This window comes from Penaeus chinensis, chromosome 39 (genome assembly GCF_019202785.1).
Source record: "Penaeus chinensis breed Huanghai No. 1 chromosome 39, ASM1920278v2, whole genome shotgun sequence".
NCBI lineage: Eukaryota > Metazoa > Arthropoda > Malacostraca > Decapoda > Penaeidae > Penaeus > Penaeus chinensis.
The window spans coordinates 5,501,538-5,514,081 of NC_061857.1; the positions used below are offsets into that span (position 1 = coordinate 5,501,538).

The 12,544-nt window shown below is 51.7% G+C and overlaps 1 protein-coding gene across 1 annotated transcript in view; it reads right to left on the bottom strand.

Moving 5' to 3' along the window:
- Positions 1-1,615: 1,615 nt before the first annotated feature.
- The window catches only part of LOC125046372, a 19,151-nt gene continuing 8,222 nt past the window's right edge, over positions 1,616-12,544 (bottom strand). Inside the window, exons 2-4 of the mRNA XM_047644099.1 lie at positions 8,851-9,061; positions 2,477-2,573; positions 1,616-2,037 (exon numbers count right to left, since the gene is read on the bottom strand). Of these exons, the coding sequence (XP_047500055.1) occupies positions 1,868-2,037; positions 2,477-2,573; positions 8,851-9,054 (471 nt within the window). The 5' untranslated portion in view covers positions 9,055-9,061 and the 3' untranslated portion in view covers positions 1,616-1,867. The remainder of the gene's footprint in view (positions 2,038-2,476; positions 2,574-8,850; positions 9,062-12,544) is intronic.

Consider the following 12,544-nt stretch of genomic DNA (forward strand, 5'->3'; position numbering starts at 1 on the left):
TTCTCCCTTAGGAGACGCAGACAGGCCCAAAGTAGGGAATCGCCCCTATCTTGGACCTTATCCCTCGCCTTTTCTTCTCCTCTATTCCATTTCCTTCTTTTCATCCCCATGTTCTGTACACTTATCCTATTCCATTTCCTTCTTTTCATCACCATGTTCTGTCCACTTATCCTATTCCATTTCCTTCTTTTCATCACCATGTTCTGTCCACTTATTTTAGTCATTAATTAATTTTTGCCCTTTTCGCCACAATACCTTATCATTGTGCTATACTTGGGGGCTTTGTCCTCAAGCCCCACCCTATCGCTGTATCTTGAATACGGAGCTATTGACCTTAGATGTTAACGCGGCAGAATTTTTTCAATAAATAGAACAAAGAAAAATCTTTCTCCATCTCTGTCCTCTCCCCGGCACACATGTCCTCTCTTACCCCCACCCATACTCTCCCTCTCCCTCTCTCCCTCAACCACTCTTGCTCAAGCCATCGTTCTCTCCCGCTTCCTCGTTCACAATTCTTCCTCTTGCTCTCTGTCCCTAGTTACACCTTGGCTGTTGACGCGGCAGATAATTTTAAATGATCAATCAATCTGTCCCTGGTTCACCCTACCTCGCATTCTCTCTCGTACCCTTCTCTCTACGTCTCCCTCTCCTACCGTAGCTCACCCCTAATCTTTCCATCCTTACTTGAACATAATTTCTCCATCTCTCTAAGAATAATGGCTTTACATGTTGACAAGATAGGTAATACTTCCCTTCCTGCCTCCCTCATCTCTTTTTCTATACCTCTCTCATTCTCTCTATCGCACACGGCCTTCATTGCTCTCCAGTCGAACTCCATGAAAAATAATAATTCATAACCAATCGTTTCACATTCAACAACCCAGCTCCCCAGTCCCCTGTTCGTTGTCGTGGTGGCGGTGGGGGCTTAGAAGACGGAGACTGAGGCCCAAAGTAGGGGTCCTCAGATCTCGCCTCAACTAATTTTGCTTGGTCTTTTCTTCTCCCCATTTCCCATTCCTTCTCTTCTTCTGTCCACTTATCCTAATCGTTAACTATTTTTTATCCTTTTCGTCACAATACTTTATCATAGTGCTATATGAGCTTTGAAGTCTAGCACATTTATTTGTTTTAACCTTTAACCATTAACAACACAGCAACCGACTAACCCGTATTACGAAATCTTGGTAAATACTAATCACAATATGTTTGGGACAACTAGTATGTTTTTGTTTCGACCCCGGCGGTTAATCAAAGCAAGACTTAAAAGCAGTTATAAACTTTTATTCGAGAATGCATATACTGTATAGTCAAGGTATATTATTGACTGTATAGTCAAGGTATATTATTGAAATATATATTTGGATGTATGTGCACATGTACATGATGCGTTTGTGTGTGTAATATATATATATATATATATATATATATATATATATATATATATATATATATATATATACACATATATATACATATATATATATACATATATATATATATATATATATATATATATATATATATATACACATATATATACATATATATATACATATATATATATATATATATATATATATATATATATATATATATATATATATGTTAACATGTATATCACGGAATACAAAGCCTTCGGCGCCGGTTGTCAAGTGAGATTCCCTCTTGACATCAGACATGAAACCATTTCTTAGTATGATGTCATCATGACGTCATTACTACAACATACAAATACTAGTGACGTTTACTAAATAACCATGGCGTCACCATGACATCTCATCACAACACGAAGATCACAGATGGCGACACGAACAGGAGCGAGAAGAAGGGACAGGGGGAAGAGGAGGATTAGGCCCCAAGGATGCCCTCAGTTGCAGCGCTTGAAGGTGGCGCCGCAGAAGGGGAAGAGCTCGGGCGTGTCGCATTGCTGGCAGGCCGAGGCAAGTGGGCGGCAGCACAGGAAGTGGTCGCGGCAGCACAGCGGCCACAGAGAAGGCTCCATCGAGCTGCATTCGTCGCGGCACTGCATGCAGGCGTCTGCAGGCGGAAATAGGACTGTTAGGGCTGGCAGATGGGGCGGCCATTGCAGCATGTAGAAGTACGTGGAAAGGCAAGTATAACAGAAACACAGCATTATAATTACAACTCAAATATGGAACGTTGATTTGAAATGGAGCTACGTAAGACCTGTCACAACAAGGAACTTGGAGAAAACGAGGAATAACGGGGGAAAGGAGAGGCAGAGGGCGAGGAGAAACGGGAACGACTGGAGATCGAGGGCGACAGGTAAGAAGGAGCAGTTAGGAGGGGGGGGGGGGGGCAGAAAGCTGAGGGCGAGGAATGCCAAAGGAAGGGGTAGGGGATCACCAGAAGGTAGAAGACGAAGAATAAGACATCAGCGATCAGGATGCAGAGGACGACGAATTACAAGGGAGGACTGAAGCTCGAGGACGAGGGCCAGTGTGGTGAGACCTACCTGTGGTGCAGTTGAAGGTGCTCGACGCCAGCTCCTGCCTGCATACGGCGCCGCTCTCCCCCCGAGGACACGGACTCTGGCCGATGGTGTTCTCGTCCTGCCGAAGCATCGAAGTCACGTAAGAAGAGGAACATGGAGTCGGGACACAAGGGGCCGGAAGAGGAGAAGAGGAAGAAGGAAAAAAGGAAGGGGAGGAAGGGGGAGGATACGAACGAGAAAGAAGAAAAAACAAAAGAAGGTGAAAAAGAGAAAACGAAAAAGGATAGTAAAATGGAGATAAGGCGGAGGGCAGGAAAGAGAGGGGGAAATGAAAAGAAGGAAAAAAAAGTGGAAATGATAAAATGAGGGGGAGGATAAAGATGAAAGAAAAAGAGAGGAGACGGGCTACGGAAGGTTAAACATCGAAAAAATAACAAATCATTAACAGCTACTGAACAAATTCACTGACGAGTCAGTGAATCCAGTTAGCTTAGATTTCAGTGACAACGCCTTTTAAATATGAATTCCAAAGTTATTCAAAAGTTTGTTGTGCAATGAAAAAAAGTAAAAAAAAAAAAAAAAAAAAAAAGAAATAGAAAAAACAAAAACAAAATAAAAGCAACAAAAAGAAATAAAACCCCGAAGCTTGGCCCGCCATTTCGCAAAACCTGTTCAACGGCTTTTGTTGGTGACGTCACAAGGTCGCCTGCTTTTCAGAGTGTAACTGTGCTCGCGGTGCATTATTTGGGAGGGAGAGAGACGGGATGAAGGAGAGAGGAGGAGGGAGACAGACGGGATGGAGGAGGAGGGAGAGGGAGATAGACGGGATAGAGGAGGGAGGAGGAGGGAGAGGGAGACAGACGGGATGGAGGAGGAGGGAGAGGGAGATAGACGGGATAGAGGAGGGAGGAGGAGGGAGAGGGAGACAGACGGGATGGAGGAGAGAGGAGGGAGAGGGAGACAGACGGGATGGAGGAGGAGGGAGAGGGAGATAGACGGGATAGAGGAGGGAGGAGGAGGGAGAGGGAGACAGACGGGATGGAGGAGGAGGGAGAGGGAGATAGACGGGATAGAGGAGGGAGAGGGAGACAGACGGGATGGAGGAGGAGGGAGAGGGAGATAGACGGGATAGAGGAGGGAGGAGGAGGGAGAGGGAGACAGACGGGATGGAGGAGGAGGGAGAGGGAGATAGACGGGATAGAGGAGGGAGGAGGAGGGAGAGGGAGACAGACGGGATGGAGGAGGAGGGAGAGGGAGATAGACGGGATAGAGGAGGGAGGAGGAGGGAGAGGGAGACAGACGGGATGGAGGAGGAGGGAGAGGGAGATAGACGGGATAGAGGAGGGAGGAGGAGGGAGAGGGAGACAGACGGGATGGAGGAGGAGGGAGAGGGAGATAGACGGGATAGAGGAGGGAGGAGGAGGGAGAGGGAGACAGACGGGACGGAGGAGGAGGGAGAGGGAGATAGACGGGATAGAGGAGGGAGGAGGAGGGAGAGGGAGACAGACGGGATGGAGGAGGAGGGAGAGGGAGATAGACGGGATAGAGGAGGGAGGAGGAGGGAGACAGACGGGATGGAGGAGGAGGGAGAGGGAGATAGACGGGATGGAGGAGGAGGGAGAGGGAGATAGACGGGATGGAGGAGAGAGGAGGAGGGAGAGGGAGAGAGACGGGATGAAGGAGAGAGGAGGAGGGAGAGGGAGAAAGACGGGATGGAAGAGAGAGGAGGAGGGAGACAGACGGGATGGAGGAGAGAGGAGGAGGGAGAGGGAGGTAGACGGGATGGAGGAGAGAGGAGGAGGGAGAGGGAGACAGACGGGATGGAGGAGGAGGGAGAGGGAGATAGACGGGATGGAGGAGAGAGGAGGAGGGAGAGGGAGAAAAACGGGATGGAGGAGGAGGGAGAGGGAGATAGACGGGATGGAGGAGAGAGGAGGAGGGAGACGGAGACAGACGGGATGGAGGAGAGAGGAGGAGGGAGAGGGAGATAGACGGGATGGAGGAGAGAGGAGGAGGGAGAGGGAGACAGACGGGATGGAGGAGGAGGGAGAGGGAGATAGACGGGATGGAGGAGAGAGGAGGAGGGAGAGGGAGAAAGACGGGATGAAAGAGAGAGGAAGAGGGAGAGGGAGACAGACGGGATGGAGGAGAGAGGAGGAGGGAGAGGGAGATAGACGGGATGGAGGAGAGAGGAGGAGGGAGAGGGAGACAGACGGGATGGAGGAGAGAGGAGGAGGGAGAGGGAGACAGACGGGATGGAGGAGGAGGGAAAGGGAGAGGGAGACAGGCGGGATGGAGGAGAGAGGAGGAGGGAGAGGGAGAGAGACGGGATGGAGGAGAGAGGAGGAGGGAGAGGGAGAAAGACGGGATGAAAGAGAGAGGAAGAGGGAGAGGGAAACAGGCGGGATGGAGGAGAGAGGAGGAGGGAGAGGGAGATAGACGGGATGGAGGAGAGAGGAGGAGGGAGAGGGAGAAAGACGGGATGAAAGAGAGAGGGAAGAGGGAGAGGGAGACAGACGGGAAGGAGGAGAGAGGAGGAGGGAGAGGGAGATAGACGGGATGGAGGAGAGAGGGAGGAGGGAGAGGGAGACAGACGGGATGGAGGAGAGAGGAGGAGGGAGAGGGAGACAGACGGGAAATGGAGGAGGAGGGAGAGGGAATAGACGGGATGGAGAGAGAGTGGAGGGAGAGGGAGACAGACGGGATTGAGGAGTAGGGGACAGGGGAGAGGGAGAACAGCGGGATGGGGAGAGAGGAGGAGGGAGAGGGGAAGAGACGGGATGGAGAGAGAGAGGAGAGGAGAGGGAGACAGACTGGATGGAGGAGGGAGGGAAGGGAGATAGACGGATGGAGGAGAGAGAGGAGGGAGAGGGAGAACAGACGGGGATGGGAGGTGATGGAAAGGAGAGGGAGACAGGAACGGGATGGAGGAGAGAGGAGGAGGGAGAGGAGAGAGACGGGATGGAGGAAGATAGGAAGGAGGAGAGGGAGATAGACGGGATGGAGGAGAGAGGAGGAGGGAGAGGGAGACAGACGGGATTGGAGAAGAGAGAGGAGGGAGAGGGAGAGGAGACAGACGGGATGGAGGAGAGAGGAGGAGGGAGAGGGAGACAGACGGGATGGAGGAGAGAGGAGGAGGGAGAGGGAGACAGACGGGATGGAGGAGAGAGGAGGAGGGAGAGGGAGACAGACGGGATGGAGGAGAGAGGAGGAGGGAGAGGGAGACAGACGGGATGGAGGAGAGAGACGAGAGAGAGGGAGAGGGAGACAGACGGGATGGAGGAGAGAGGAGGAGGGAGAGGGAGACAGACGGGATGGAGGAGAGAGGAGGAGGGAGAGGGAGACAGACGGGATGGAGGAGAGAGGAGGAGGGAGAGGGAGACAGACGGGATGGAGGAGAGAGGAGGAGGGAGAGGGAGACAGCGGGATGGAGGAGAGAGGAGGAGGGAGAGGGAGACAGACGGGATGGAGGAGAGAGGAGGAGGGAGAGGGAGACAGACGGGATGGAGGAGAGAGGAGGAGGGAGAGGGAGACAGACGGGATGGAGGAGAGAGGAGGAGGGAGAGGGAGACAGACGGGATGGAGGAGAGAGGAGGAGGGAGAGGGAGACAGACGGGATGGAGGAGAGAGAGAGGGGAGAGAGACGGGATGGAGGAGAGAGGAGGAGGGAGAGAGGAGAAGACGGGATGGAGGGAGGGAGAGGAGATGACGGGATGGAGGGAGAGGGGAGGGAGAGGGAGAAACGGGATGGAGGAGAGAGGAGGGAGGGAGCAGCGGATGAGGAGAGGAGGAGGAGAGGGGAAGACGGATGGAGGGGAGGGGAGAGGGAGACAGACGGGATGGAGGAGAGAGGAGGGAGAGGGAGACAGACGGGATGGAGGAGAGAGAAGGAGGAGAGGGAGACAGACGGGATGGAGGAGAGAGAGGAGGGAGAGGGAGACAGACGGATGGAGGAGAGAGGGAGAGGGAGAGAGACGGGATGAGGGAGAGGAGGAGGGAGAGGGAGATGAGACGGGATGGAGGAGGAGGGAGAGGAGAGAGGGAGAGAGACGGGATGGAGGAGAGGGGAGAGAGAGACAGACGGGATGGAGGAGAGAGGAGAGGGAGGGATGTGTGGAGGAGAGAGGAGGAGGGAGAGGGGAGAGACGGGATGGAGGAGAGAGGAGGAGGGAGAGGGAGACAGACGGGATGGAGGAGAGAGGAGGGGGAGAGGGAGACAGACGGGATGGAGGAGAGAGGAGGAGGGAGGGAGACAGGGGGATGGAGGAGAGAGGAGGAGGGAGAGGGAGAGAGACGGGATGGAAGAGAGAGGAGGAGGGAGAGGAGACAGACTTGATGAGGAAAGAGGGGGAGAGGGGGAGGGAGAAGACAGGATGGAGGAGAGAGGAGGAGGGAGAGGAGAGAGAGGATAGAAAGAGGAGAGGGAGAGGAGACAGAGGGAAGGATAGAGAGAAGGAGAGGGAGGAGACGGGAGGAGGAGAGGTGAGAGGAGAGAGCAGGAGGATGGAGGAGAGAGGAGGAGGAGAAGAGGGGGATGAGCAGGGAGGAAGGAAGAGGGAGGAAGGACGGGAAAAAAAAAAAAAAAAAAAAAAAAAAAAAAAAAAAAAAAAAAAAAAAAAAAAAAAAAAAAAAAAAAAAAAAACGGGATGGAGGAGAGAGGAGGAGGAGAGGGAGACAGACGGGATGGAGGAGAGAGGAGGAGGGAGAGGGAGACAGACGGGATGGAGAGAGAGGAAGGAGGGAGAGGGAGATAGACGGATGGATGAGGAGGAGGCGGGAGAGGGAGACAGACGGGATGGAGGAGAGAGGAGGAGGGAGAGGGAACGGGATGGAGGAGAGAGGAGGAGGGAGAGGAGGGAGACGTGATGAAGGAGGAGGAGGAGGGAGAGGGAGACAGACGGGATGGAGGAGGGGAGGGAGAGGAGAGAGAGGGATGGAGGAGAGAGGAGAGGGAGGGGAGAACGGATGGAGGAGGAGGAGAGGAGACAGACGGGATGGAGGAGGGAGGAGGAGGAGAGGGAGAACAGACGGGATGGAGGAGAGAGGAGAGGGAGAGGGAGACAGACGGAGGAGGAGAGAGGAGGAGGAGGGAGAGGGAGACGGGATGGAGGAGAGAGGAGGAGGAGAAGGAGACAGACGGGATGGAGGAGAGACGGGATGGAGGAGGAGGGAGAGGGAGGAAGACGGGATGGAGGAGAGAGGAGGAGGGAGAGGGAGAGACACGGGATGGAGGAGAGAGGAGGGAGAGGGAGACAGACGGGATGGAGGAGAGAGGAGGGAGAGGGAGACAGACGGGATGGAGGAGAGAGGAGGGAGAGGGAGACAGACGGGATGGAGGAGAGAGGAGGGAGAGGGAGACAGACGGGATGGAGGAGAGAGGAGGAGAGAGAGGGAGAGAGACGGGATGAAGGAGAGAGGAGGAGGGAGAGGGAGACAGACGGGATGGAGGAGGAGGGAGAGGGAGAGAGACGGGATGGAGGAGAGAGGAGGAGGGAGAGGGAGAGAGACGGGATGGAGGAGAGAGGAGGAGGGAGAGGGAGAGAGACGGGATGGAGGAGAGAGGAGGAGGGAGAGGGAGACAGACGGGATGGAGGAGAGAGGAGGAGGGAGAGGGAGACAGACGGGATGGAGGAGAGAGGAGGAGGGAGAGGGAGAGAGACGGGATGGAGGAGAGAGGAGGAGGGAGAGGGAGACAGACGGGATGGAGGAGAGAGGAGGAGGGAGAGGGAGACAGACTTGATGGAGGAAAAAGGAGGAGGGAGGGGGGGGGGAGATAGACAGGATGGAGGAGGAGGGAGAGGGAGAGAGACAATAAGGAAATAAAAGAGGAATGAAGAGGGAGAGAGACAGGATTATAGAGAGAAAAGGAGAGGGGAGGAGAGGGAGAGAGGAGGGCGAGGGAGAGAGAGACAGGATGGATGTGAGAGAGAAAAAAAAGAAGGGAGGGAAAAGGAAAGAGGGGAGATAGACAGGGTGAATGAGAAAAAATGAGGGAGAGACAAGGGGAAGGGAGAACGAGAAAGGGAGAAAGACAAAGTGAAGGAAAGTGAAGGAGAGGGAAAAAGAAGGAAACGGTGGACAGAAGAGAGAGAAGAAAGCAGGTTGGAGGAGAAAAGAGAGAAGGAGAAAGAGGAAGAGATGAGGAAAGAGAGATAGAGAGAGACGGGAGGGAAGCATGTACTGTAAGAGCTGATACTGCTTTCTCCCCCCTAAGAGCTCGTGCAGCAAAGACCCATCCCCCTTTCTCTCTCCCTCACTCCCTTTCAACCTCACTCCCATCCTCACTGTCCCTCTCTCTGCCCCAATGAGCACTCATGGCAAGGGGCAGATCCGGCCCGAAGTCCTTTTTCCCTCCCTCACTCCCTTCCCTTCCCCCCTCCCCCACGAGCACTCACAGTAGAGGGCACGTCCGGCTCCGCATCCTCGTCGGGGAACACGTTGGGGATGAATGTAGCGGAGCGGTGTCTGATCGGCTGCTCGGCGGCGGCGCTGGGAGGTTCCTCTGCCTCGGCACTGACGCGGGCGGCGACGGCGAGGAGGACGAGGGGGAGGAGGAGCAGGGCCTGCACGCGGCGCGTCGTCGACAGTCTCACTTGCATCGTGGCTCTGCAGGAGGAGAGAGGGAGAGGGGGGGGGGTAAAGAAGCTGCAACGATAGACATGCACGTGTGGGGTACATGAGAGTGAGAGAAAGAGAAAGAGAGAGAGAGAGAGAGAGAGAGAGAGAGAGAGAGAGAGAGAGAGAGAGAGAGAGAGAGAGAGAGAGAGAGAGAGAGAGAGAGAGAGAGAGAGAGAGAGAAGAGAGAGAAAGAGAGAGAGAGAAGAGAGAGAAAGAGAGAAAGAGAGAGAGAGAGAGAGAGAGAGAGAGAGAGAGAGAGAGAGAGAGAGAGAGGGAGAGGGAGAGGGAGAGGGAGAGGGAGAGGGAGAGGGAGAGGAAGAGGGAGAGGGAGAGAGAGAGAGAGACAGAGAGAGAGAGAGAAAGAGAAGAAAAAGAAGAAGAAAAAAAAAGTCCATCCCAGTCCATGCTTGCTCCAGTGCTTGACCTAGGCCAGCTCCCAAGCCAAACCAGCTGATGTAAACACTGTATATTTACATAATCACCTGGTCAAGGAATGAATGGCGAAGTGTTAAACTTTCCTGAGCGAACTAGACAAGGCGCGGCTATCTTGTAGCTTTGCCACGGGATGTCTGCTGCAAAATCTGGGTTAGGTCGAGGTGGCCGACGGTAGCCAAGCCTCTGACACCAAGCCAGGGTAAGCTCGGGTCAAGGTCTAATCGAGCTTGACAGTGGCTGAGCGTAGAGCATGGAAATAAACCTTAGCTTCTGATGGTAAATTATCAGATTGTATTTGATAAATTACTCCATATTGGCATTAGAGGCTTACCTTTACACTTAATGAAAAGCTACATGACCAACAATGCATTGCAATGAGTACTCGGAGCTTAAGGATATACACCTTGGGGTTCCTCAAGTTCCAATTCTTGGCCTTTTGTTATTTCAAATGCATATCAATGCTATATCAAAATCTGCTTTAAAGATCAAGTTCGTCTTATATGCTGATGACACAAATAATTATATGCAGATAAATCCCCATTCTTACTTATAGATACCTTAAGCCAAGAAATTAATGACATCACTAAATGGGTGTTAGCAAATAAACAAATAGAAAACGTTATATGACATTCCAGTGTAATAATCCAAGGCCTTTGTCAGTACCTCCTTTACGAATAAATGGTGCAGTGGTTTGCAAAGTGAATTTTACACATTTTCTTGGAGTTACTATTGATGAGAATTTTACTTGGAAACAACACATAATTCAGTTTATCTAATTCAAACCTATGTGGAATTCTTTTCAAAATTCGGGATCATCCATCTAAGGAAGCATTAATATACCTTATTTGGTGTACTGCTTTAGCACTCTGGGGCAACTCTTACAGCGTGCACTTAAAAAGTTATTAGGGCATAAAAAAGATGAGAGAGATTTATGAACTACAAAAAAAAAAGTTAGAGCCCACGAAACTTTTAAACTTTAAAAACTTTAAACATTTAATTTCCTGTTCATATATAAAATGGTACTTACGGTCTTCAAACATATTAATTGTATAGAGATTTGAACCGTATTTAATATAATCAAACATGCTCATAATACTAAAATAAGCATTAACATCCTCTGCCCTCAAGTGTGGACAAAATTAATTGAAAAAATCCGTTCTATGCAACGCCCTAATTCCCTAAAAAAAAAAAAAAAAAAAAAAAAAAGAATCTATAAAATCTTCCTAGATACACACACAAAAAAACTTTGTTGTGGTGAATTTTATGTTGCCAATTACCACGATCTTAGACATACTTTAAACTGTTCATTTTAAATATTTCTCTTTTGATACTCATATTTTGTCATTTTTATTTGTTTGTTTGTTTTATGGTGTGTACAGCATCTAGCATCGCGTGTCCGTGGGAAATTTGCTCGGCAGACTGCATTGCCGTGAACTATGCAATTATTTATATCATGTATTCTGTTATTGATAAGTAAAATAGTGAAGTTACATAGGCTTGCGAAGTGTTGTCAGAGGGCAGTGACAAACGGCTTGGCATTTGGGACGGGGCGATGCGCTAATCAGATGGGCTTGAACACACGGAAAACACGGGGACAAGGATACAGTAAGGGAGGGAGGGAGGGAGGAAGAAAGGGTGGGAGGAAGGAAGAAAGGGTGGGAGGGAGGGAGAGAGGGAGGGAGGGAGGAAGAAAGGGAGGGAGGGAGGGAGGGAGGGAGGGAGAGAGAGAGTGTGTGTGTGTCTGTGTGAGAGAGAGAGAGAGAGAGGAAGGAAGGAGGGAGGAAGAGGGAGAGAGATTGGGGGAAGAGAGAGAGAGAGAGATATGAAGGAAAGGGAGGAAAGAGAAGGAGAATATATTGTGAACAAATTTTTATGATTCCATTACTGTTACTGTTATCTGTAACAAAATTGGGAAGGGAAAATGAAGAATGTTAAATCCACTTACATAAATCTCTCTCTTTCTTTCTCTGTCGTTTTCTTGATATCTCTATCCCTTATTATTGCTGTGTCTAGTCCCCTGCAGTTTCCTCTTTGCAAGTCTCTTGTCGACCTCTCGGGGGACAGAGCACAACGAGGTAACCTTCTTGAGGTGAGAGGGAGCGAGAGGGAGGGAGGGAGGAGGGAGGGAGGGGGGAGGGGTGCAAACAGAGGAGAGATGAAGGGGAGGCAGAGAGAGAGAAAGAGAGAGAGAGAGAGAAAGAGAGAGAGGGAAAGATAGAGAGATAGATAGATAGAGAGAGAGAGAGAGACGAACGAGGGGTTTCAAGGTCATAATCTGGAGCGGGCACCTTCTTGCCTCCCCTACCCCCACACCCACTCCCCCACCCGCATGTCTCCGCTGTCACTCTACGCCTTTATAAAGCAGCCATCATCCACGTAGGGATCATAAGCACCTTCTCCACCTCGAATCCTCCTCCGCTGACCATCCTCCCCATCTACTTCTTCTCCCCATGCCCTTATTTCCATCTCCTCCCGTCCACCTGTATCCACTTGCACCTAACCTCGACTTTCCCTTCTCCCTCTCCCCCCACTTTCCCTCTCCGCTATTTCCCCCACTCCCCTCCCTCCAATTTCCCCTCTCCCCACTTCCTCCTCCCCCTCTCTCCGCCCCCTTCCCGTTCCCTCAACGCCCCCAGGACATCAAGGACGGCCGCCCCCCCCCCTCTCCCCAGCCCCGCCCTCTCCACGGGGACACGGGCGCGAGCGGAATAGAAGGATTTCGCCACAGAGTAACGGTGCTCAGGGCGGTCGAAGACGAGAAGACGAGGGAGGAGCAAGGAGGTTGGAAGAGGAGAGGATGAGGAGGAGGAGGAAGGAAGAGGAAACGGGAGAGAGGGGGGAGAAGGAGAGTCAAAGGGGAATAGGAAGAAGGAAGAGGAAACGAGGGAAGAGGGGTGAGAGGAAGAGTCAAAGGGGAATAGGAAGAAGGAAGAGGAAACGGGAGAGAGTGGTGAGAGGAAGAGTCAAAGGGGAATAGGAAGAAGGAAGAGGAAACGGGGGAGAGGGATGAGAGGGAGAGTCAAAGGGGAATAGGAA